At 39.8% G+C, this 27,926-nt stretch overlaps 2 protein-coding genes across 3 annotated transcripts in view; one reads left to right on the top strand and one right to left on the bottom strand.

The window, feature by feature from the left end:
• Positions 1-2,985: 2,985 nt before the first annotated feature.
• LOC130073410 (uncharacterized) lies at positions 2,986-7,645 on the bottom strand. Its single transcript, XM_056238807.1, has 2 exons — positions 7,485-7,645; positions 2,986-5,953 (listed from the first exon to the last, which is right to left on the bottom strand). Exon 2 carries the CDS (start codon positions 5,817-5,819, stop codon positions 3,156-3,158), a length of 2,664 nt encoding a protein of 887 aa, XP_056094782.1. The 5' UTR covers positions 5,820-5,953; positions 7,485-7,645; the 3' UTR covers positions 2,986-3,155.
• A 1,293-nt stretch (positions 7,646-8,938) lies between these two features.
• wdr1 (WD repeat domain 1) overlaps positions 8,939-27,926 on the top strand; it is a 40,585-nt gene continuing 21,597 nt past the window's right edge. For both annotated transcript variants that reach the window (XM_056238808.1, XM_056238809.1), the window contains exons 1-5: positions 8,939-9,095; positions 11,399-11,520; positions 14,902-14,992; positions 15,068-15,215; positions 15,651-15,831. In XM_056238808.1, the coding sequence (XP_056094783.1) occupies positions 9,080-9,095; positions 11,399-11,520; positions 14,902-14,992; positions 15,068-15,215; positions 15,651-15,831 (558 nt within the window). In that variant the 5' untranslated portion in view covers positions 8,939-9,079. The remainder of the gene's footprint in view (positions 9,096-11,398; positions 11,521-14,901; positions 14,993-15,067; positions 15,216-15,650; positions 15,832-27,926) is intronic.

The following is a 27,926-nucleotide window of genomic DNA, read 5'->3' as shown; positions in this document are numbered from 1 at the left end:
CAACCCCGTAAGACCTTCGTTCATCTTCGGAACACAAATTAAGATATGTTTGATTAAATCTGAGAGCTGGGTCACTCCTCCATAGGCTTCTAAGGGATTGAACTTGCCGGCCTCGAAAAGTTATTAAAGACATCGTTAAAATAGTCCGAGTGACTACAGTGGCTCAATCTTAAGATTATCAAGCAACGAGAATACTTTTTGTGCGCAAAAACAAACAAAAATAACGACTTTATTTCAACTATTCATGTCCATCTCCTTGGGCCTCGAGTGAGTTCACTAGTGTAACAGCGTACGCTTCTGTTGTTGTACGTCACACGCATCATGCACATGACCAGCGTCGGCCAATAGTGAGCCTACTAGGGCTGTCAACGAATATTCTAAATTCGAATATATATTCGAATAGTTTTAAAAAACAGAAATTCGAAGGTGAAAATTAATATTAGAATCATGTGGATAAACACGCGCGCGGTAGCAGAGGCGCGGCTGTCTGCTTTGCGAGTGGCAAAATTCTGAACCTTAAAATGTAAAACGCATTTTCCAGCTGCACAGACAGATAGCACAGCGAGTGTCTGGCTCACTCATTGGCTGTGCTGCGGCAACTGCACATCCAATGGCACGGACGCCTCCAACGTGTGCGCCAATGAGCTAGCATTACATCAGACACGTCAGAGCCCGCCAATGGGGCGTGGCCAGACACCCTGGAAATAGCCGTAGTAGCAGGCTAGCAGCAGTTTACCACAGCACAGCTCGCTCGGAGCGTTCAATGTCGGTTCTATATACTGTAAAACTTCAATTAACGTTAATAATATTTGTTTCAATCACCGAATGAAGCCTGCTATATTTAGGACAAGAGTCGCGACCTTAAATTGCTTGCACAAAACTCTTGATCAGCACTCAACATTTGTTTATTGTTGTTCATTTAAATCGTTATGCGCAGAGAGAGAGAGAGAGAGAGAGAGAGAGAGAGAGAGTGCCTGCGAGTGCGAGCGAGAGTAAGGTCTGCGGTCTTGGCCATTAGTTGATTTACTTGGTTTTGTGTAAGTTAATACGTTGTCAAATATGTTTAAACTTAAATAAACTACCTATACAAGTAGTTGTGTCTCTTTGTATTAATTTGTCCTGTTATTAACGTAATGCGCGTCATTGACAAAATGCGCAACCAGATATTCGAATAGTTCGAATATATGGGGTTTTTTTTAGGGAATATTCGAACGTCATTTTTGAGCAATTTTGACAGCCCTAGAGCCTACGTGTGACGTAGCTCTACGGAATCACACTACGTTAACTGACTAGAGGCCCAAAGAGAAGGAAATGAATAGTTGAAATAAAGTCGTTATTTTTGTTTGTTTTTGCGCACAGAAAGTATTCTCGTCGCTTGATAAACTTAAGATTGAGCCACTGTAGTCATTTGGACTATTTTAACGATGTCTTTAATAACTTTTCGAGGCCGGCAAGTTCAATCCCTGAAGAAGCCTATGGAGGAGTGATCCGGCTCTCAGATTTCATCAAAAATATCTTAATTCGTGTTCCGAAGATGAACGCAGGTCTTACGGGGTTGAACAACATGAGGGAGAGTAATTACTGACAGAATTTTCATTTTTGGGTGAACTAACCCTTTAACTCTGTATACACAACCATGTGGAGCTTCAGCCTGAGAACACAAGCTCTGGTAAAGCATTCGGTTACAATTACTGCAACACAACATACTTTTACTTTCAAACGCATCATATCCATACATCATTGTGTGCTATATGTGTGTAGCATCTGAAGGGTTGAACACACTGCCGTCCAGATCAGCTGTGTTTGAGCGGCGGTCGCACTGGAAGAGGCGTTATATGAGATTCAACTGCATGTGGACAGAGATTGGCTGAATGCAGACGCACACCACAACTGCTGTTGCATTTGCTTTTAATCCATTTCATCCCACTTTACAGTGTTTAGCATTTATGAATAATTTAAAAATAGATATACCGCTTGTGAAGCCTTGGAACAATAAACAGCACACAAAACTCATGACATATTTAGTTTCTTCTTGGACAGTTTGACTTTAAAAACAGGCAGATGCCCTAAAACTGCTGTAACTTTACATAACTTGAACAGTAATAAAAGAAAATGGACAGTTAGTTTACTGGTTTGATCATTTGAGGTAGATTAAAAAAGTGTTTTAAGACGTTAAACACAATACTTTAATGAGTACATCCTACAAAGGGAACAAACTACAGCAGTGCACTGAAATACTGGGACGATATACGCAAACACTGTTTAAATATTCGTTTGCAGAAACACTTGAACTAAACGTCATATGTTTGGATTTCACAAAAGACAAAGCCTCAGCCAACAAAGACAACAAAGACAGCCAACAACCCTGTCTGTGAAATGGCCCGGTTTCACAGACAGGGTTTAGATTAAACCAGGATTAGGCTTTAGTTAAATTAGGACATTTAAGAAGCTTTTATAAACGTGCCTTAAGAAGAAAAAAACCCCATCTTGAGACAAAACAATAGCACTTATTATTTTACGAGTTGCCTTCAGTTAAAACAGTTCGAACATGCATTTAGTCTGGGACTAGATAAAGCCTTGTGTGTGACACCGGGGTAAAGTGTGCCAGAGCATTGTGGATTAAACCAAACCTCACCCATGATTCACTGCACACACACTCACCACAGAGAAGAGTCACCTCAACAACGAGGCTCTTACGATGTGCTCCAACAAGACATGCACATCTGTGAAACTCCAAACATGTGACGTACACAAACGTGAGTTGTGTTTAAAATGAGCCTGTACAATCATGACAAATGAACACACAACATCCTAAAACAGACATTAGTGTCGTTTAAAACCTCTGTGTGTGAGTTATAACATCTACATATTGGCACAGTTCAGTTTTACAGTTTCAAGACAAAAGAATCTGATGAAGGTGTTCGTCATTGCAGCTGTCGAGTGGGACTGGGTAAGATATGCTGGAAAAGTTATATTTATTAACTAGTGTAGCTCCAATATGTCAGTCTAATTGCAAGCTATTTGATGAAATGTTTATCGGTGTTTTAATACTAACGTCCACCATTAAGGGAGTTTTATGATCTCAGACAGGGTCAGGTTTCTCTACAACTGCACCGTTATAAAAATCTGATACCAGCATGAAATATTTTACAAGTTTACAAGAGATGTTTATCCGAGAGTCCGTTGAGGACCAACTCGACAACCTGATAGTTCTCTCCGTGAACTTTCTTGAGTTTCATCTTGAGCGAAGGCTGTTTCGGCACAGGTTGTTCCCGCTCGTGATCCCCTGAGCGGATCCACTTAAAGTTCTTCAGCGTTTGGATGCCGACATTGAATGTTTTAACTGAAGGATTCGGATGGTTCAGGACCACAACCGGCTGGTTCGGCCCGGGAATCCTGACGAGCTGATCCGCTTTCAGAGGAGTTAACCTCAGTTCTCTTTGACCTTTGGATGGGAAACGGGGAAGGCCCATCTCAACCGACGACGATGACCGACGTTTTTTGGCTTTTCTCTTTTCCTTTTTATGTTTTTTACGCGGCGGCGAGTCTGGGTTCTTCTCTTGACTTTCACGAAAGTCTCTCTTTAGTATCAGCTTGATGGCCACTGAAGGGCCACCGGACAAGTTCTCCTCACTTAACATGCAGCAGAGAACCGGTCGTGCCGTCAAACTCTCCTCTCGTATTGGCGCTTCGGGAAGCTTCTTCGAGGCTTCCAACAAAGTACTCGGGATCCTCACCAAAGCTACTTTCGGATACATGCGACGTTGTTGTTGGCAATCCAAGTTCATTCCAGACTCGCATTCAAAATTTCCCTTGTCTTGATGTGAAACGTTGTCCTTGTCTGATGGGACGATGCTCTGGTTTGGCATCGCCAACGGTTGATTTGGAGCTCGTTTTAAATGACTTGTTTTTAGGGGTTTTCCAGCTGGTGTTTTCCCTCGTCCACAAGTCTTTGATATTGTAGAGCCTTCAGTATTCTCAACCTCTGTCTTAGTTTCTTTAAGGCACAAAGAAGCATCTTTGTGTTTCTCCTCAAGTTCCTCCTCCTTTTTAATCAGAAAACTACAGACCAGCGATTGCTTTGCACTTCCCACCTCGTCCTTTGGTTCCTTGCTTTGGGTCGAAGTAGGTGTAGGACAGAGAGAGAAAACCGACGAGATCACGGGAAGGCCTCCAGAACTCAACTCTGGGCCCTCGAGAGCGACGACGTCACGAGCCACCGCTGATCGCTTGCTCCCGGGATCTTTGGGCTTCAGGATGAGCTTGTTCCTCACTGGTGTCTCTGAAGAACACTGTGGTTTGTGTACTGAATTAACTCTCTTTGTGGTACTCTGGACATCAGTGGATGAAGAAGGCTCCTGCTCTTTGATCTTGTGAGATGTTGAAGATGTTGAAGATGTGGACGGGCTGACTGGACACCCTTTGGCAGTAGCAGCAACTTGACATTTAAAAGACAATTTGCCTCCAGTAGTGACAGGTGAAGGTCTTTCCTCGGTCTTCTGGCCTTGCGGGACTCCATTCGGCGGGATCAACCGTAGCTCCAGCTCCCGAGTCCCATTGACATTTTTCACCTCAACCAACTCCACCAAACACCCAGCAGGGATATTGATCTCCTCTGGACAGGACACTGTCAAAGGCTTGTTGTGTTGAATTGGCTGGTTCAATGGTGCTAACAGTTCCACTTGGACACTGGATAACGGACTTGATGTCTCAGCTGATGACCCTACAAGTATCCTGGAGTTTGTCTTTGACTGATTGCTCTTTTCGACAGTGGAGTGCGGTGGACTTATGATCGAACCACTGGGATTTGTACTCGTTTTCAGTGTCGTAACATTAATCCCTGTTGTGGACTGACTAGCCCTCTGATCCATTTGGACATTTGGAACATTCCTCTTGGACAACGGCATGTTAAGCAGTGTTCTGAGCGGGGTGTTCATTTCACCAGGCAGTGGGAACCGGATTCTGCAAGGGGTTTTCGAAAGCACAGCCTTTTCAGGGACTCTCGGGCTTTGCCGTAGTGGTGCTGTAGAACTAACCTGGACTCTTGAGAATGTGACTTTCGGAATAGGCTTTTCCAAAGTGGTCCTTTGACCAGCCACCTTACTTTGACCATCGACACTGAGCAGGGAGTTTGATAGGTTGCCGTTTTCCTCCCGTGATCTTAGAACCACTTGAGGCGCGTTGCCTAACGAGTGACTTGCGGTTGAAGTGCAGCTGGGAATAGCACTGGTGAACTGTGTCTTAGAAACCGGAATTGTATTGGTGACACTTGGCGTTGGCAAACTGAAGGTCACACGTGCACGACTACTGCTAGTTTGGCTCACTGCTCGACCAATAGAAGATGATTTGTTGACTCTGGGTTGACTTCCACTCGGATGTTCGACTTGGGAATTGGGAATTGCATACTGGTCGTTCCCTTCAGGCCAACCTGACATCCCGAGAGTTTCAGGGACGGCTGGCGTGGATACAGTAAAATCCGTTATGAAGCCTTCTTCTGCGTCCCTCTTGTGTATACGAAGAATATGTTTCACCATGTAATCCCTCCGCACCGCTCCGTACGAGCAGAAGCTACACCGGTACGGGAATGAGCCCGTGTGTGAGACGACGTGTTTCTGAGACTCGGTTTTAGAGTAGGAAACATAACTGCAGAGAGCACAGGAGAACGTAACCTCTTTATGATGGGAAACGTGCCTCTCAAACAGGTCAGTGTCCTTTGTTGAAAATCGGCATTTTGCACAGCACAGGCGATCGATGTCTTTTTTAGGTATAGCACTGTCCTTGTTGCTCATGAATGCCATGAAACTTTGTTGTGAGCGCATGGTCAACACATCAGGTTAACAATCCCATGGGACAAATATTACAGCAAATAAGCAATCCACACTGGCTGTTTCTTCACAAGTAACGATCCCTTTCTTTAAGCTCAGAAGGTTGAAGATACGCTGTTAGTTTGTACCTGCATAATGGGGGAAAAAAGAGTGTTTTAGAAATACAGTTCATAAAGTATCAAACAGCAACTGATTAACAAAACAATCTTTCATTGGTTATCTTGTACAAAAACACTTCTATAGAGATGTAAAGGCACTGAAATACTCAAGGCGGAGTTATTTTTCGTTGTTTGCTTAGGGGTAAAAAGAAGTTCAAAATATCTAGCGACATGGATGCAATTTGGATTGGCACTCCAGTCAAGTTACGTTTAACACAGCACTTTATACAATAGAAGATTACTAGCAGCAGCTTTTCAGTATTAAACATGAAAAACAGTGTCAGTGTTGCTTCCAGTGAGAATTACAGCTTCAGTTTCTACTATAAAATGGCTCTCCACTGTTACCCGTGGACGTCTGAACGCGAAGAAATAAACCGGAGAAGATTTACACATCAAAGAAGGCGGAGCCTCTGAGCCACACCCACCTATTAAGTAATCGCCACGACCAATGGTAGTTCGAGGTGTTTACCAGCCAAAGTGAACATTTTTAGGAAAACCCTAAACCGAAAAACCCTTAACAACCAAACCTCAACGGGCTGATGACCATCAAGTACGGTGTGCCAGGGTTTATGGGTAATAATCTCACAGTGACAGGACATGGTCTATAACGTCCAGTTTTGGGTCTACATGTCAAACTCTAACACTAACATCAATTTCACTTTTTTAAAATGAGATTTTCAGCTATTAATGTTCGAATCTTTAGTATAGCAATTCTTTGTTCTCCAATTTGTGCAGATGAGTTGCATTCATCACATCTTAAAGTTTCATTTTCATTGTTTTTTGGCTTGCAAATGTTCTTTTTTTTCTTACTTTGCTGAACAATAGTGACTACATGAATCTTTGATATTCAAAACCGTTCACCAATGAAAAAATCATGTGTTTAACCATTATTACTTTAAGCAATAATTTTATATACAAATCCAATGTGTAAATGACCTTTTGATTGACTGTAAATCAGATAAAATAAGAAATTTCTAAGATATAGTCGTACCAATACTGCAAGAATACAGTCAATGTTCTTTAATTAAGCTTTGATTAAATGAGTGTCAGTTTCTAGTTAAAATCACAAACACGATTGAACTGCAACGTACAAACTACACTTATATTAATGTGTCTGCAATCAATCCAATAAATCACTTGGAGCTTTCTGTTAAATGTTTATTTTCTAAACACTATAAAAAGCACACAAGCACATTTAATATATAATTAATCGTGCAATTTCTGAGGGCTGAGTGTGCTTTTAAGATGCATTTATAAACCCACAAGCATAGGCATAAAGCATCTAATGATTCTGCTCTCTCAGAAGAAAAAGAGGAGGAGGAGACAGGATGAACAGCACCCATGAAATCCTCATTTCCCTGAGGCTATGTAAACAAAACGAGCATTCACGCATTTCTTGCGTGCCTAAGTGTTGCGTGTGCTCGTCATGAGCCGAACCCCGCACGCGGCCGCTATGACGCGCGTGCACCAGGCGAAAACAACAATGCGTTTAAACACTAACCTTGCGTTAAAACCCACTTCTTCTTCTCAAAAGAGCGACTGGTGCGTTAAATGCGTCCATTGCTCGATGTTTTCTCGGCAGCGTCGCATGCATTGTTTGCTTTCCACCGCGGTGACCGCGCAGATTGTGAGTGAGGGTGCGCGTGCACTGACTGAGCATGTGACGCGACGCGGGCCTCTGATTGGCTGTTGGCTGCAGTAGATCTCTACAGCTCACGCGGGCACCCGCATGTCTCAATGAGCCAGCACAAGCGTTTGGCTCAAAAACCAGTGTTTTCTCGCACTTTACGGCGATTTACCATAGAACACGGATCTTAGAGCATTTGTTCTCTTAAAGTTCAGTCTGGTTTAGTCAGTAGATTCTTCAGTATTGAATTTGCACGACTTCTCCGGTTGCATAACATCAACCAAGATGGCGTTCATGCCATAACAGAAAAAAAAGACAGGAGCAAGACTGTTATGGGTGATAGTATCTCGAATTCACATGTATTCCAGTTTTTAGAACAAACTTGAGATCTTCTGATGGTTATTATTACATGCTGGTCCATATAGTATAATACACACACACACACACACACACACATATATATATATATACATATACACATTGTTTAACCGCGCACATAATTTTTAAATCAAAATAGCTTCCCCCTCCCTCTTGCAGCGCTAAGGACTCTCCTGATGACGTGTTTACAGGCGTGAGGGCGTGGCAACCTGTGACTCACGTGATTCATCAATAGCAAACCACACCCATCCAATCAATTGCCCTATTTGTCCTTGTTCCAGATGTCCGTGTTGCCAAGTCTGTGTTTTTTATTTAAAATGCTAATTTCAGTGACTGCACTGTAAGTTTGAATGCAGGGTTTAAATTGCTGCATTAAATCATCTTTATTTCAGCTATATGACACAGATGAGTGTAAAGATGACTCAAGCCTGCTAAAATAAACTAAAAGACTCACATGCTCAAACACCATTTCCTTTTTTATTGCAATGATTCATCATATACAGTCAAGTCACCTTTATTTATATAGCTTTTACAACACAGTGTTTCAAAGCAGCTTTACAGAGATAACAGGAAAACAATGCAACAGAGTTTGTTTCCAATTTCCATATATACAGTAAGACAGATATACAGTCAGCATGTGTGTGTTCAGGGAGCAAAGTTGTGTATTTTGAAATAAGGATCAGCTGAATGTACATTATCCCACTAAATACACGGACAAGAGATATAGATTTTTTAAGGGAGGGTTGCAACCAAATAATAATAGTAAGCACTGTATCTTAAAAGGAAAGAGACTTTATATAATATTATCTTTCGGTAAATATAGATGATAAATATTTGTTTACATTCATTTTAATGGTTTGTGATCCTCACGCATTTTCTCCCGTTACACGTCACTTCCTCCGGGCGTGTGCGCGCAGGTCTGATCGAGCCCAAACCATCTTTACCATATATGGGCAAAGCCGAGCCGTGCGCGCGCCGCCGCCTCTTCCGCGTTCAGTGACGGAAGTGCACAGATCCGGACGGACCCAAACACACTCGCTTATTCATTCAATCTTTCAATCTTTCGTTCACCGGAGGGAAATAAAGCCGCTATGTCTTACGAGCTGAGTAAGTTATAGTCTTTGTCTGTCTGCTCACTGCGCGTGCGTCTGTGTATGTGTGTGTGAGTGTGTGTTACTGGCCTGTTTTACTCTGCTGAATATCCATGTAACGTTACCATGTTTCTCCAACGAATACCATGGTAATACCATTACGCGTGTCCAGAAACGTGGTATTGTAATGGGAGGTTATTTTGTGGACGTGTCTGAAGCGCTGCAGTTTAAACTGTGTGTATATTTATCTTACTACTATGCAGAGGTGAATGTAAATCTATGATGTATATTTCTGCCTGAAGAGTGTTAAACTGTGATTGTGTGACTCGATCCAAACACTGATTTTTGTGTTGGTGTTGAGAATCATGATCAGTCTGACACCGAGTCAACCAATGGCGCGTGTTTGGGGCGGGACTATCTGTCTGACTGACCAATGGCAGACGGGGTGTGTTTGAAAACTGTCGTTATTTTTGCAGTTCAAAACATTAAGAACTTGTAACTGTCACTCAGTAACTGTCAGTGAAATGCGTTAATTCAGACCTGAAATTGGTCTCTTTAAAGAAGTGAAAGCGCTTCTAAATATAAAAGGGTAAAAATGTTTAAAGTCCCCCTGTGGTGAAAATCAAGTTTTTAATGTTGTCTATGTGGTGTTTTTAATATGCTTTAAGACAAACCATGTGTCAATTCATAAGTCGACACCATTGCTGAGTATTTTCTCCTTAAAACTAGTCTAAAAAGATCGCTGGTGTTTCTGACGTCACAAACTACCTTGCAGTGATGGGAATAACGGCATTATAAATAACGCCGTTACTAACGGCATTACTTTTTCCAGTAACGAGTAGCCTAATCTAATTGATTACTCTTCTCATCTTAATAACGCCGTTACCGTTACTGCCAAAAAATGTGGCGCGTTACTATAACTAATGAAGCTGTTTTTTTTTCATCAGACCAACTAGATCTCTGAGCAAGAGGCAAATACTTTTTTTACTGTTCTTCCTTGGTTAGTGGGCAGAGCACGAGACAAGCGCATAAATGCTGACGATTGGCTGAGGTAGAGTAAAATGTCATTGTAAGCCAATCAGAGGTAGAGTTGGGCGGGTGTTTGAAAGCAGGCATAGTTGTGATGGGCATTCGGCTCTTTTGACTCAGCTCACTGAAAAGAGCCGGCTCTTTTGGCTCACAAACGGCTCTTTAAATGACTTTGACTATAATATTTCAATTTTTATTACGTAATTATTTAATTTCTATAGGCTAAATTTGTAAAAATAGAGTCAGCTCTTCAGATATGCGAGCCAGCTCCCGACGTTCACCTAAAAGAGCCGGCTCTTAGAGTCGCCTCATTCGCGAATCGCGAACGACCCATCAAAAGCTCATTCGCGAACGAGTCGATCCATCATCACTAACGCTCATTCGCGAACGACCCATCATCACTAACGGCTAATAACGCTCATGAATTGCGAACGACCCATCATAACGCATAGTCGGACAGGGTAGAGGTGGGGTCACATTTGAGCATTTAAAATGTAATTTTACTTGAAAGTAACGCAATAGTTACTTTCTTAAGTAACTAGTTACTTTTAAAATTTGTAACTGGGTAACTAATTTAGTTACTTTTTGGAAGTAGTAACTAGTAACTAACTAATTACTTTTTAAAAGTAACTTGCCCAACACTGCTACCTTGTAACCAATCAGATCAACGAGTGGATCTCTGAGCTGAGTGAGTGGAGGCGGGGCTCATTTGCATATTCATATAACCGTATACTAAATGAGGCAAGGGTGTCGAGTTACATTCAAGATATTTAAAGGCATGAAGAATTTTCTATAGGAAAAAACGGACTCTAAAAATTGCTAGAACTCAAAGCTGTTAGTCTAACCATATTTGAAGTTGATATCACAAAAAATTGAGCCGCTAAAAGAGTTCAAGGTACCGTTTTCCATGATAACGCAACATCCAATTTCAAAACTGTTTTCACAGGATGAATTTTGAGTGTTTACGTTTATGAATAATACCTAATTTATGATGATTACTAATTCAATTATGTGAATTGGGTGGGTAAAGCCAATAAAAAAGCGCGACAAGTGTCTTGCTATTTTCTAATTTAAGAAGAAAGTTGTATGCGCTAGAATAAACCGAACGATATCGTCGGACGCTAATAGTTATATTTATAGTTCTTGGTGTGAAATTTATTGTTGATTGATAAAATTTTCTCGTATTTGTTTTATAACACTAAAATAAGATGATCAAGCTACGTTTTAAGTACTTAAGAATTTTTCAAGAATTGCACTGAGAATGTGTTACCGTATGTTCCTGTCCGGCAGAGCGCGTGTTTGCCAGCCTGCCGCACATGGAAAGGGGCGTGGCCAAAGTCCTGGGCGGAGACCCCAAGGGGAACAACTTCCTGTACACCAACGGCAAGAGTGTGATCATCAGGAACATCGAGGTAAGCTCGGCATGTTCTGGAGTCGGGAATGCAGCGATATGGCGATTCAAAGACTTATTATTTAAAAACTACTTTTACACAATTATGAATAAAGAATGCGCATCAGGTGTTTTCATGTTTTTATTCCATTTCTGAAGGTTCTATGGAATTGTTATTCTACTTTAATTATATATCCCTACTGTATGTATTTTGTAGATGCAACTTAATTTCATTGTAAATTGGAAAAAGTCATTATTTCAACTGTATATATTGCGTCTGCCATATTTAAACTTAAACTTAAAGAAAGTTCCAGGTTTCCGACGCGTAAATACGACATTGGTGGTGATGATCATGTGCGATCAACTTTTTCTACAAGGTTTTCTACAATAAAAAAAAAAAAAAACTTTTAACTCTATTCAATTTATACTGTAAATCAGTGGTTCTCAAAGTGGGGTCCACGGACCCCTGGTGGTCCGTGAACTATAGCCAGGGGGTCCGCGAAATAATTTATAACAGCCTACCGTTTTTCCCGACTATAAGTCATGTTTTCTTTAGCATCTGAAAACTTGCTATTTATTCCAAAGTGACTTATATAATGCATTTAATGTCAAATAATAAAAAAGTAGGCTCTTAAAGGTTTCTATAGATAGATAATCTATCTATATTTCTTATGTCTGTGCGTCAAGTATTCGCTGTGTTTTGGTCGATTTTTGGGCACGTGCGCCAGAAAGGAAACAGAGACGGCAGAACGCGCATCCTGTTGTGTTCTCTATTTTTAAAAGGCATGACATTTTGTAGTCATTTTTTATGTATACACAAATAAAAAATAGACACTTTGCCGTTTTGAATGATGTACTCTTATCTGTATGACCATAAATAAGAGTATTCCTTTGTTTCCACTGCTGAGGAAAAATCCAAGTGTTCGCGCCGGCGTCTCGTGTGCGCGCACAATATGTCAGTTCTAGCACTGCTAATTTGACATCAAAACCTGTTCATTATCAAAATAAAATACTCACCGAACTTATAAAAAGTTCTGCTTAATTTAATTTGTCTGTTGTAGCCTACACTATGAAGGCAGTGATGGTCAATCATATACCGTCGACTTGCTGTTGTTTCAATCTCATTTCTCCAAATGTGAAGATGCTGATACGTGTAGGCCTATATTGGGACTGAAGCATGAAGCTTTCTTTACATAAATAGTTAAGCATCCAAATTTTAGGCTACATCGCAAATATGGAAACTTTGGACCGAATGAGAGATGCACGAGCCCAACGTCTGCAGTTTCAGTTTCGATTCAACTTAATTCGTTTAGACTTGATGTTTTAAATAAATGTTGTCTGTAGGCTATACTATTATTATTATTATTTGTATTATCTATTAATAGTATTATTTTTCATTCTCGTTTTGTTCTGAATACATAATTTAAGGATTTGCTGTGGAGTGAGGGGAAGTAGGCCTACTACGCCTCAAGAACGCAACAAAGTATTACACACTCAGGTGAAACTTATTTTCTGGAAAATACAGTAAATTATAAATTTGTGCATAGGGACAGGGTCGTATACCCACAATTGAGGTCCCTGAGGTCCGGGCCTCTGTAATTTTTCTTTGTGTAAAATGAAAGTTGTGAAATAATTGCCTAATATTAACTCTAATTTGGTGCTGCAAGGATATTAAACATCGCGATGATAACTGACCTTCTCATCTGAGCGGTTTCAGCAGACTAACAGCGCTCGTCAATGTCAAAATGTTTGAGTCGGAATTAAATCAAAGTAGGCGGGCTTATGTTCACAGAAGCTGCAAGCCGAGCGCGAATTTCCGCATGACGCTTCAGTTATTCGGTCATAAAGTGCGAGATAAGATGTAAATCGCTAAACTAAACAGCTGTTTTAGATAGAAGTTTTAAACGAACGCAAAGTATCAACCGGGAAAGGAAATATAGGGGAATAGCGGGGCACAACGTAAATCCCAGTTGTGCAACTGGGTCATGTTGTCACACTGCGTTACAATGAATATGTTTTGAACTATGTTGTAGCCTATAGCTGTGTGTTCGTTGTCAAACTCAAAAATTATTTTATTTTTAATTATTTTAAAATGCCATTATTTTATATGAAAAAGTTAATGTCTTGTATATTTGTTTGATTAGATCAGATAACATTTTAATCTGTCATATGGTCATGTTACAATGTGCCCCACCTATGGGACATGTTGTCACATTGCACTTCCATTCCTTCTGGGTATATCAAGAAAAAAGTACAATTTTTGGCCTTAAAAACACCTTAAAATGCACGTGTAGATCAAGAAAATCAAAAATTCCTCGGGGGGGCATGCCCCCGAACCCCCCTAGCAAGATCACTTTTGGGACCTCAGTATGCTTTTTAGAAAACCCTGCATATGACCCTGGGTGGAGACTATTTGTGTCAAAATATTTCATTAACCGCTCCCACATTAACTTTAGGCTCAGTCACTGTTATAAATATGAGGGGGTCCTTGGAAATGTTTTTCCCCTGTAAGGGGTCCCTGGCTCCAAAATGTTTGAGAACCCCTGCTGTAAATAGCTTTTGTAGTTCTTGCATGTATGATGTGTGAAAGATACCATATTTAACATGAGCTGAAGCCAATATGCAAAGTTGAAGTCTTGTGGCTGTTTTTTTTTTTTACAGACGAAGTAAATTTTGTGTGGTAATCTTTGCATTTTTTTTTAGCACTTGCTGTGAACACACAAAAAAAATGGACATGAACAAATATTTACACTTGTGCTGCTGCTCATGGTCAAACATGAGCACATTGGAAACGAATAGGAAGTTAATTTCCTCTAGTGGAAGCGTTTGGTACTGCGCCCGAATATTTTGAGATGCCAACCTCAAATTTGGAACACAACTTTAGATTTATGGCTTTGATTTTTCTCCCAATTTTAGAGGAAAAACGTGTTTTGGAAAATATATTTCATATAAAAGTAAATAGTACTTTTCTAAGTTTTTCATAACAATAAACTAAAAAATACTATAACTTTAAGATCACTTTTTTATTTAATTTTTTATATATACGTTTTGCACTTCTGTAATAATCTGCCAAGTGTCTTTAAAAGGAGACCAAGACCGAGTTTTACCACAGTTTAATCTGGAAATTTTATTTTCAGGTCTATGCTCAAAAAGTCAATAAATGTATTATAATTACTTTATAAATATAAATTAGTACCATAAAATAAATTCATATATTAGATTAAAAAACTATCAAAGTGAAAATATAGTACATTAATTTAATTGGGGGGGGGGGGAAAGTAGTCGTTTTTTGATGGCCATGCGAAGATTGTTAAAGTGATAATATAGTGTTTATATTGTATAGATTATCTGTATGTTGATGGTGTTTTAGTGGGGTTAAGTCTTCAATAACTCTGTCCTGCAGAACCCTGCGATCGCAGACGTCTACACCGAACACCCGCATCCGGTGATCGTGGCGAAATACTCTCCCAGCGGATTCTACATCGCGTCCGGCGGTGAGTGGCGTGCCGTCTGATCTCCGTCGCGGCGTATTAGCGGCTCGTAACCGTGTGCTCCTCTCTCCCGCGCAGACGTGTCGGGGAAAATCCGCATCTGGGACACGACGCAGAAGGAGCATCTGCTGAAGTACGAGTACCAGCCGTTCGGAGGGAAGATCAAGGACATCGCCTGGACCGAAGACAGCAAGAGAGTGGCCGTGGTGGGGGAGGGGCGAGAGAAGTGAGTGACAGGTGCAGGCCACGCCCCTAAGCTGGCCCCGAGTGCTGGGCGGTTTACTGTTCATACTGAATACCGCATTCGGTGTAATATACCGCAAAACCGGTGTATGTCGCTTAAAGGTGCAGTGTGTAAGTATTAGCGGCATCTAGTGGTGAGGTTGTGAATCGCATCCAACAGAAGTTACGGTGCCCGACAGGAAGTGATGTCGGCGTCTGAGACAGCAGAGTAGCCAGTTCAGCGGTTTCTTTACAAAGATAATTTAAGAAATTAGGTTTACTTAATTATTCAGTAAAACGATGTTATTGCGAATATTATTGTCACTTGTTCATCATTGTGTCAGTGTTTTACTCGCTGACTTTAGCAGCTTCTGATCATGAAGAACAACATGGTGATGAAACATATCGTGTGTGTGTGTGTGTGTGTGTGTGTGTGCAGGTTCGGCGCGGTGTTCCTGTGGGATTCGGGCTCATCTGTCGGAGAGATCGTGGGTCACAGTAAGATCATCAACAGCGTTGACATTAAACAGACGAGGCCGTATCGCTTGGTCACGGGCAGCGACGACAACTGCACCACCTTCCTCGAGGGCCCGCCCTTCAAGTTCAAGTGCACCATGAGCGTAAGTCACACTCATTTATTCTGTAATGGTGACAGATTACGCCCCTTTCAACAGATGTAATATAAATCTATGGAGTCCCCAGAATGTGTGTGTGAAATCCCCCCAGATCATTTATAATAGCTCAGCAAATTTGCCCTTTTTTGGGCGTGAGCAAAAACGCGCCGTTTATGTGTGTGTACCTTTAAATGCAAATGAGCTTTAGCTCCGCCTCCGTTCAGAAGAGGGCGGAGCCTTCACACGAGCTTCAGAGACTCCGGCAATAACAACACAGGCCAATCTCACTGATCCAGAGTCAGGAGTAACAGCAGCGAGTGCAGCCTTACGGAGAGACTCAGGGAGAGCTTCACTTTTACACGTTTCTGAATGTTAGCGGAGACATTTCTGTAGTTCAGATTCTCCCTTTAGGAGTGTTTAAAATAAGCTAAAACCGCTAAAATGAAGATGTGAGGCGAGTCACCTTCACCAATCCTGTCCTGACGATTAATTGTCATTCAAAAAAAATTAGATTAATGACTTAATTCTGTTGTGTTTGTGTCAGTGCAAGCTTACTCGAAGTCCTATATAATATAATACACATTTTAATAAAATTAGTCCTTATGATTTACTTGTTGCTGTTTATATAATTATTTAAATATGATTAAAGCTCTTTATTTATTTTGTGCATATTTATGGCATTTCTTTAAACCCTTAAAATTCTCTTATTTGAATGAAATTTGCGCTTCACAATTATTGTAGTTCTCTCTAATAACTGTGATCATAATAAATAACCAGGATCCGGCGACTGATCGATGCAGCCGGGCTGAGTTCTCACTGTGGCCGGTGTGTGTGAGGGAGAGTCATGGGAGCGGCTGACATCTGGAGTGGAGATCTGGTGTGTTTATAGAGGACGAGCCGCTCCTATCCTGACCATCACTATCTGTGCATCTCTCACACACACTCACACTCACACACTCACACACACACACACATACTGGTACGGGTGGTTTATAAAGACTTTTTCCCCTAAAAAGTTCCATCCTGGTTTATGGGGACCCACCTTTCCCTTTGTCATAGAGATCAATAAGAAATATTAAACTGCTCCTTATGGCATGGGGTAAAAATCTGACTGCTCAGAATTTAATTCTAATGAAACAGTCTGGTAATATGAAGACCTGACAAACTAAAGCACTGTAAGGACAGGGCAGGAGTGGGCGTTTCCTGATTTAATTGTGATTTATGAGGACTACCCTGGTTTATCTGGACATCACTCACATACATACACACACACACACACACACCTGACCCTTAATTATGAGGACAACCCCGGTTTATCTGGACATCTCACACATACACACACACACCTAACCCTTAATTATGAGGACTAACCTGGTATAACCTGGACTAACTTTACCCATGAGAGTGCCGCATCACTTAAGTTTGTTTCAATACCAGCATATAGAAAAACAAAACAAGAATATATCAGCAATTGTTCAACCTGGCTTAAACTTTAAGAGAGATTTCAGAAAACTAACCTGAGTTTGTAATGTGAGATTTAGCAGGTGTGAAGTGAGTGAAGAGCAAAGAGAGAAGAGGGAAAGTGAAATACGGAAATATTTTAGCTTTAAAAATTAAGAAATTAAAAAACCAAAAGGAGAGTTTACTATTTAACCATCACTGACAAATGCATTCACCCACAAGTATTTTTCATAATTGAACCTTGAATGTCAGTCTTAATTTATTAATTAGATTTTAAGAAGTTTTGTCTAAAGATAGTTTTGAATAAAGCTAAATATTTCCAGTTGATTGGGTTTGGGTTTTGTTAATCTGAAAAGAGAAGATTGTTCAAGACTTGCTATTAGTATCTAAATGAACATTGCTGACCATTTGGGTTAAACTGGACATCAGTAACCATATGAATCATGCATACACACACACAACCCTGACTAACCCTTGATTATGGGGACATTTTGGGTTTAACTGGACCTCACCTCACACACACTCACAAACACCTAACTAACCCTTGATTATGGGGACATTTTGGGTTTAACTGGACCTCACCTCACACACACTCACAAACACCTAACTAACCCTTGATTATGAGGACATTTTGGGTTTAACTGGACCTCACCTCACACACACTCTCAAACACCTAACTAACCCTTGATTATGAGGACATTTTGGGTTTAACTGGACCTCACCTCACACACACTCACAAACACCTAACTAACCCTTGATTATGAGGACATTTTGGGTTTAAGTGGACCTCACTCACACACACACACTCTCAAACACACACAAACACCTAACTAACCCTTGATTATGAGGACATTTTGGGTTTAACTGGACCTCACCTCACACACACTCTCAAACACCTAACTAACCGTTGATTATGAGGACATTTTGGGTTTAACTGGACCTCAACTCACACACACTCTCAAACACCTGACTAACCCATGATTATGAGGACATTTTGGGTTTAACTGGACCTCACTCACACACACACTCTCAAACACACACAAACACCTAACTAACCCTTGATTATGAGGACATTTTGGGTTTAACTGGACCTCACTCACACACACACTCTCAAACACACACAAACACCTAACTAACCCTTGATTATGAGGACATTTTGGGTTTAACTGGACCTCACAAACACACACAAACACCTGACTAACCCTTGATTATGAGGACATTTTGGGTTTAACTGGACCTCACCTCACACACACTCTCAAACACACACAAACACCTAACTAACCCTTGATTATGAGGACATTTTGGGTTTAACTGGACCTCACCTCACACACACTCTCAAACACCTAACTAACCCTTGATTATGAGGACATTTTGGGTTTAACTGGACCTCACTCACACACACTCTCAAACACACACAAACACCTAACTAACCCTTGATTATGAGGACATTTTGGGTTTAACTGGACCTCACTCACACACACTCTCAAACACACACAAACACCTAACTAACCCTTGATTATGAGGACATTTTGGGTTTAACTGGACCTCTAAAACACACACAAACACCTGACTAACCCTTGATTATGAGGACAAACTGGGTTTAAATGGACATCACTATTAACTCCACACATAGCAGGAGTACCTGTATTAGAGTTAACCATACTAAACCAAATCAACTATTCTACATTAAAGAGTGAATGATTGTGCATCTTTTTGCTGCCACTAAACCTGTAAAAGTAATACGCACACCTAAGGAAATAGTGCTACAATGTGCTGTTGCTATATCAACCAACATATACACATGGTGCAAAATAAACCTGGTTGGAGAAAATTCAGTGATCAAAGATCAGCAAGTTTTACACTTCATAGAAGACTAGTTAAAGGGCAATTAGATGAAGAAATGCAACTAGACAGCCAATAAAAACTAACAAAATTAAACTGAAAGGGCAATTTTTATTTTGCAAATGGTAAAAAAAGGCTCAACAACTGAGATCTAATAAGGCCATTATTAGAGATGCACCGATTGATCGGCTTGGGACCGGAATTGGCCGATTTTCACGTGATCGGCCATGACCGGCGATCGGCCGGTCAGTCTGACATATGCCGATTTTATACCGGTCAAACGCACTCAGGCGCCGCATGATTAACATCAGCATCACACGTGCACACGGAACGCACATGTAGAAAACCTCGTGAATTACGTCCGTTTCACACCGCAAGCGTGAGAGGCGTGTATTTTTTTCGGCGTGCATGTTAATCAGTGAATGCATCACACCGGGAGCGGGAGCAGAGCGTCAAGCAGGAGCGGCGCGTGAGCAGTGAAGCGGTTTCGGCACAGAGTCTATTTTTGCTGCGCTGCTCACACTCAATTAAAGTGAAAGCACACTTTTTTTGATGGGCAAAATAAATATGATTTCACACAAAAAGTGGCCAAAATGCACAGAATTTGCATGTCTAGTGTGTTTTAACAAGAACTGGAGTAGGCTATGTCAGAAAAGAAAATGAAGAAGACTCAAAAATATTTATAGAAAATTCACCCATTTAAACTTGTTTTTATTATTCAGTTTGGGTAGAAGTATATGCTGTTTTATAAAAAAAAAAAAATAGAAAATAAATATTTGTGTGTGCTGTAAAGTGGTTAGAAAAAATGAAATCGGAATCGCCTAAAATAGGTATCGGCAGGTCAAACTCGGAAAAATCGGAATCGGCCTAGAAAATTGTAATCGGTGCATCTCTAACCATTATGGGACTAAAGTGCATGAGGGAGTGTGCCTCAAAATGACCTCAGCAACACACTGGAAATAAAACCAAATTAAATTGCCTTCCAGTAAATGCATGTATTTGTACATTTCTTTCAAAACAGTGTTTTAATAAAAGTAAATAAAAGGATGTCTTGAACACTCTTCTGGCCCAACAACACTTTAGAGAACAAAACCCACAGACATTAAAGGTTGTATCAGCGATTTCAGGCCCAAACATAAATGATCACATTCATCTAATCTTTCCTAACGATCCGCTAGCTGCCCGCCCCATAAGTATGCCGTCCAAAAACCGCGTCTCTGTAGGCAGCCTAGGCTCTGAGATCTGCACACAAAAACAATGGGTTTCACCAACCACTCAAAACCAAAATAAACAGTGTTCCAACCAATCACCGACAGTTCCAACCAATCACCGCAAAATCTCAAACCACAACACCCCCACCTTTTGTGTGCAGATCTCAGAGCCTAGGCTGCCTACAGAGACGCGGTTTTTGGACGGCATACTTATGGGGCGGGCAGCTAGCGGATCGTTAGGAAAAATTAGATGAATGTGATCATTTATATTTGGGCCTGAAATCGCTGATACAACCTTTAATGGAAGGCGACACTGATCTCTCGAAGAGCTCTAAGAAGATTTCTTTTCCAAATAAAACTTCGGTTCCTCACGAAATCCCTTATATTTTGGGCCGTTCTTTCTCTCAGAACAGGGTCCTCTGCAGTCTTGCACTGCTCACACTCTGCCTTTGTTGCAAGGTGTCCCTTTGAAATATGGACTCTGAAATGTTTCATGACAGCATTCACTTCATTTGGGCTCCATGGCCTTTTCGCAATTCTCCTCAATTTGGTCTCTGTAAAACAAACAAACAAACAAACATATACATACACATATGTATACCTATACACCTATATGTATATACATGGAATAACTTTAATATACCCAAATGTTTAAATACCTCTGGAGTTCTCAGTTTCATCCTGATTCATTTGGCTTTTTCCTGAGGGGTAAAAAGCAACAATTAAAATATATTCCAGCCCTACAATCCAAACAGTTTCGGACCATGTGAAATATCAGCAGATAAGCACACAGGGAAAACTAGTCTCTGGTCCTGTGTAACATGAAAAGGACCACTTTACACTGAATTACTGTGGAAGATAGAAAATAAAATCAACATGTATCCTTTTTCTCAAATAAATATCTAAAATATATGCGCACACACATACCTGTGGAGCTGTCAGCCTCACCCAGGCCCATTTTTGTTTTTTCTAAGGGAAAAAAAAGCAACACACTATTCATCTTCTCTACACGGCAAACAGGTATATCATTATTATTATTATGTAAATATGAGGGCTCTGAACCAGTTCAAAGAATGAAAACAAAAACTGGGGAAAAACCAGAAACGATTACTTGAAATGACCATTAACTGGTTAATAATGGTGTTTTTTTTATTCTTTTTTCTGTTTAAAGGGTAATTCCACCGGTTGAGACATGAATATGTATTGAAAGTGGGTCATATATGTAGTAGAATAGTAGCATACATTTCTAATTTGGGTCCTTCTTGGCCGATAAAAGGCAGAAAATGACTTTTTAGTGCTTGTGGATTGTAGACAACAATCCCCATAGTGCATTGCAATGCTCAGCTCCGCAGGCCACTCCCACTACCCACCGCCTGGAAATCATTTCACACAATTTCTAGTGAAGAGTTACTTTGCGAACTAATTATTTGCTTTATCATGCTCGTTAGCTGAGATAGCTTATACCTGCGTGCATGAAGTTGTCTGGACTTGTGTTCTTCCACAGCTTTCTCAGTCATTTTTACCGTCCGTTTTTCACTGTCTTGTTCATCCATAACGAGCGAATGTTTACACACTTTATTAGTGCGAATATCAAAACCGTAGGGTGAGCTTAACACACACACTGCGTTCCACTTATTTATTTATTTCTCACACAGCGGCGCCCGCGACCATAGTCCTCTAGGTTTCGATTAACGATCCACAGCACAGCAAGGAAAGCTACGACTTAGTTTCACCGTGAAAGTTTCCTCCTTCCGGCTTTTATCTCGATATCGTACAGTAGAAATTGGCACCGCTGGAATGAAAAAGTTTCTGCCGGTGAAATCAAATGCACGGCACTGATCTGTGATGTGTCTGTTAGCGCATTAGGTCCAACCCCCTATGGGCGGGTTTGAAAGGGTGGGAACTAGAGCTTGTAGTCTTTACAGAAATCCCCCCCTCTTACACTTCCTCCTACAATGACGTAAAATGACGATTTTAGGAGGAAGTGAAAAAGGTAAATAGCGGATTTCTCTCGTCTCAGGGGAAAATGTGTTGCACGACCATTCAATAGTATGACTGGGTTTCTAACAATGATGCAGATAATGACATTTGCATGTAAGGCCAAGCCATTTTTTTGGACAAACAGACATATAAAACATGTAAGGAGGAGGCTGATACATGTAGATCTTGTCTATAAAGTCAAATAAATCAAATACACATTACATAATAAACATCAACATACCATTTCCTTTCCAGTCAAAGCTGAATCTCCTTTCTTTGCAACCATCTTTGATGTGGTCATCTGAAATCAGACAGAGCAATTGTATGCTGTTGTCATAAAATGGTTTCATTCTGATGCATAACATTTAACAAATTAGTATGAACGCGGATGTTATTTATGCTTTCCCTCCTAAAATGACCCTTAAAATGCAGATATTAGACAAGAAAATCTCCCTAAACGCAAACCCCTCCCCGCTAGCTGAGGACAGGATGAATTTTACCAACTAAAAAAAGCCCTGTTCAAACTAAAAACTATATATCTATTAAATTATAGGCCTAAAAAATCCTCTCAGTATTAAAGAATAGCAGAGTCTACACCACAGCTTACACGATAACAACACAGAGAAACAAAAACAAAAAAATCACTTTCAGAACGATTTTACCAGCTGAGAAACGCTAGAAACATTGGCAGTAGGGGTGTAACGATACCCTAATGTCACGATTCGATACATATCACGATACGATATTATAGAGATACTCCAAGACGTGGTAAAAGGGTAACTTTTTTTTAACTGTTGATTAAAATGCCTAATTAAACTCTGTAAACTTGATTGTTTCCCCTCACACAGAAATTTTTATTTTGGGTGTACTGTCCACAATACACATTGTCACTATCCACAATATATATTGTTGCATTTTTGTATTGCGATACATTGCTTAATTGACAGCCAATCGGAATCAATTCTGCTATAACATGCTTCAGTATATAAGCGGCAGTCAAAGATGCGATCACAATAAACAGAGCGTTGCCGTCTGCTGGTTGGACCCTAACACAGTTATGGTTGGTGTGAATGGGCCTTAACAGTTTACGTCTCTGTGACTGAAAGTCACAAAGCATATCCAGATTGAAAAGTGTGCATATTGGGTCTACAGCTTACCCACAATAAAGAAGCAGCCGACACATACCCAAAGCAACATCTTTTCCTCAAACCCTAACCCTGACATGATGGTCCTCCTCGTAGTGGAGAACTGTCCTTATATTTCAGGTCAGTGTCATGCCCATCCCCCAACGCACGAGTTATGAAAATGAATGAACCGATTCCATTTTACACAAAGGAACAAATATTATCCAACAGATTGACTTAATTTATATCAATCTGTATAATAATTCCAATCGCAATTTCAAAAGCAGTTATGTTAAAAAAAAACTAGAAAAAAAAACTTCATGGGGTTCCATATAGGCTACAGAAAGAGTTTTTAAAAACATGGTTGTGTAACAAGGTGCGATTTGCTGGTGGGGGATTTCCCCCCTCCACAGTAATCAATGCTATAGCCTAATTTACCAATAGACCATATCAAATATATTATATATTTTTAAAAATATGCAACACGCACGTTTAAACAACAAACGATACAATCTGAACTGGCGCTTCTGCTCCTGTATTGAGAGATAACATGCAGCGCGTTTCAGCTATGATCCTGGTTCCAGTGGCCTTAATACATTCACGGCTTTTCAGAATGTCACAAAGCGTTTTGAGATGTTTTTGAACGAAATATTGATCGTTTATAATTAAGTGTTTTGGCACACCGAGTGGCGCTACGCATTGTTCTAAAATTGGGTTTTATTCTGGCATGTTGAACTAGAGTTCGACAAACGCGGCGGCACTTTCACTTGAATACATTTTTTTCTCATTACAGCTAAAAGAACTTAAAAGGCTAGCCTACTCCGTAATTTTTGGTCATACAGATAAGATATCATCTTTTTTTAAACTGTAAAAGGTCTACAATATGCTAACGATAAAACGTTTTCTCGCTCATGTGAACGAACACACTGGAGAAACAAACGTTTGGTCATTTCACAAAGAGTAAAATCATGGCCGAGTGGAAGAACTTACGGTTCGATCATTTAGATGACACGGGTTCAAATCCCGAACAAACTTGGTACTTTTGTAAATTTTATATTAGCCTATTAATGCATTTTATATCCGATTATTAATGCAGAGAGATTTGTCTAGTTCTAAAACTCTGTTACACCATATAGTTTTTGCTTATATTTATAAAATAAAATTGCCAATCATTTCCATTTTACACTGGAACAAATAGTATCCAACAGAATGACTTTACATCTGTATAATAATACCAATCGTAATTTATAAATAGCTATAGCCTATATACATTTTTGGGATTCCCTATAGGCTATAGGCTACTTCACCAATATACCATATACAATATATAAAATAGAGATATGCAACAGGCACGTTTAAACGACAAACAATAAAATCAAAACCAGCGTTTCAGTTGTTCATTAGTTCCAGTGGCCTTAATGCATGCACGGCTTTTCAAAAGGTCACAAAGCGTTTTGAGATTATTTTGAATGAAATATTGAAGTTTATAATTAAGTGTTTTGGCACACCACGCCGAGTGGCGCTATTGTTCTAAAGTCGGGTTTTATTCTGGCATGTTGAATTAGAGTTCGACAAACACGGCGGCGCGTTCATTTGGATTTATTTTTCTCATAACAGCTAAAATAACTTAATAGGCTACTCCGTATTTTTTGCCTACATCGTTCAAAACTGTAAACTTCTATTCATATTAGGCTAACAACATTTTAGCTGTCGTCTCGTCTCTGTCTCCGAGAACTGCGCGTCACAAAAATGAACCGAAAACCACTTGCCTCAGCTCAGTCACGATAAGAAATCGGCTATGTCTAAAGCCTTTAAATGTCTAAATATTTAATAAATGTTATCTGATTATGTAATCCATCTGAAACTGAGAGGTACAGAGGATCTACTCAAACATGTTTAGCTATGATGTGAGCGCTTCCCAACGAGGAAAGGACAAGGCAAGGGGGAAAATCTCGCTCTAATTAAATGTAGGCTAAATCGCCCTGAATTAAAATGTAAAAGCAGATCAAATAATTTTTGTAGAAATGTTGCTATATTGTTTCATTTAAGTTCATAATTATTCTATAAATGTTATTTAGTTTAACAGCAGCACAACAAAGCACTGTGGTTCGAGGTTTATTTGAATAAAAAAGAACAACTTATTGAAATTGAATGAATTATTGAAATGAAATATTTAGTAATAAAGTTTCATGACAGAAATATCACTACATGTAGCTTACATTATTTAATTCCTTCATTATCAACACTTTAATAGTCTAATGCTAGAATAGCGGTTTAAGTGTGAATTGCGACTTCTTTTTGTTGTAAGTCAGTCTCAGACTCAGAGAGCCTGTGGGGGGGTTGGAGGGACAGTGGCTTTATCGGCACAATAGGTGTTAATGTTCCTCTTTCATATGGAGATGTCGGATAGCCAGCCTGCAGGCAAAGGCTAAATTCTTATAAATCTCTCGGTGTGTCCAAATGTAGGCCCTATATCTTATTAAATATTGTAGTTTATTTTTTGTATTTAAAGTTTTCACACAAAATTTCAATTAAAGTGTTCAATCCAGTTGTTTCAACTGGTTTTGTAGAGTTTTAGAGTTTTAGAATGAGCACTGTGTATGATTGTCAACAATCTGGCATTATCTAAACATTAACTGTTGACTAAACACATTCATGCCACAGCAGATACAGAGCTCTTTAATTCAACCTCGTTTTATTGTAAGGTGAATTCAACAAGGCATGCTGTGTCTTTGAAGCAACAAAGGCTTAATTTGTTACAGTTTTTTTTTTTTGGAGGGAGGGAGGGAGACAAAATAAACTTGCTAAAAAGAGATCCAGCACGAGAGACAGGCAAAGAAAAACGCATGTTCTTAATTTATGTGGCTTTGGACTATTTTCGTTTTGTACTGTTTTAATTGTTTAATTTAGCTGAAATTCCTTTGGCAATACAAATTTAAAATGTTGCAAGAATAAGATTCTGTGTTTCTTACATTCTTCAAAATTTGCGATGGGTTTCAAACTTAATTAATTGTAGTGTTCTTTTACATTTTCATTTGTTTTTATATTGAAAGTAATACTATTTAGTTAGTCTGTCAAGTCAACAAAATCAGTCTTTTCTGATTTGTTCAATGTATGGATCTGTTTTGAAAAATTTCTCCCGTTGCTATGGCCAGGTATCACTCACTGTCAGTCAACTCAATTTCGTGAATGATTCACAAAACAATAATTTAGCAGATTAAAGACAAGCTTCATTATTTTCATTTTCTGACGCGATCAGCTTTCTTTTTTTATTTATTTTCATTTCCCTCATCAGCTTTGTCGTGCAGCGGACATGGAATGTAGCAAATTTACGTTAATGTGGCATTGATAATTAAACAAAACGCTTGACATTAAATAAATAAACAGTTAATGAACTCGCTAATAAACAGTTACCTATTTAAGCATCAAGAACGGTAAAACATAAATGAAGTCGGCCAACATTGAGATGAGTTGGCTACATTGAGATTCGATCTCGGATCGCTTGAAGCTCCGTGAGGCTCATGTTGTTGCGTTAACCACTGAGCTACCGCCTGAACGCTATTAAATTACGTCTTATGCTCTTCCAGACCCTCATTGATAGCCTAATATATTTCTGTTGCAATGTTTTATGTTGTAATGTTTTCACTATTTATTCAATTTAATTTCAGTATTGTGATTATGAATTCGTTTAACTACAATGTTTCACTTGAATTCATCTTTTACAAGCTTTCAATCGCTCTGAATGAGTCGCGGCGCGGCGGTAGATTACGCAATAGAGAGAATAAACTGACACCTTGATTGTAGCGCCTCTTAGCGGTAAAAGGCAGCAAATACACATCCGAATTTTACCCCCGCGGCAGTAAAAGTATTATTCTTGTTGAGTACCAACTGTACCCAAAGCAACATCTTTTCCACAAACCCTAACCCTGACATGATGGTCCTCGTAGTGGAGAACTGTCCTTATATTTCAGGTCAGTGTCATGCCCATCCCCCAACGCACGAGTTATGAAAATGAATGAACCGAGCAATGTACATTTTACTCGAATTTGAGACGTCACAACAGCGTCTTTAAGACGACAGTCCACGTCAACCAGTCTAGCATGATGCCCAACCATCCTACACTTAACATTGCCTGTGTCAAAGAGAAGAAAACAATGAAGGAACATGCGCTCACTTACTTTCTGTTTCACTGATGAGGAAGGATTCACACTGCATTCAGTCACAGCCACTGATGTCTCGTCACACAATTCCTGTAATTATGAGAAAGACAGGTACAACACTGAGGCAAGGATGTTTGCCAATTGGTCACCGCAACTAATTCTAGTATCAACCAAAGACTAAATATCTAGTGTCCCTTTCATGGCTCCGTCGTGCACAAAGCAGACGTGCAGAATTTTTTAAAATAATCTGCATCATATAAAAAACTAACATTCATGAAATACAGAACATGGTTGACTTTCAGTGATAAAGTCTTTAAGAGACT

The sequence above is a fragment of the Rhinichthys klamathensis genome, unplaced genomic scaffold, assembly GCF_029890125.1.
Source record: "Rhinichthys klamathensis goyatoka isolate OS25496 unplaced genomic scaffold, OSU_Roscu_1.1 h1tg000545l_1, whole genome shotgun sequence".
Classification (NCBI taxonomy): domain Eukaryota; kingdom Metazoa; phylum Chordata; class Actinopteri; order Cypriniformes; family Leuciscidae; genus Rhinichthys; species Rhinichthys klamathensis.
This window is presented reverse-complemented; position numbering and strand designations above follow the sequence as displayed.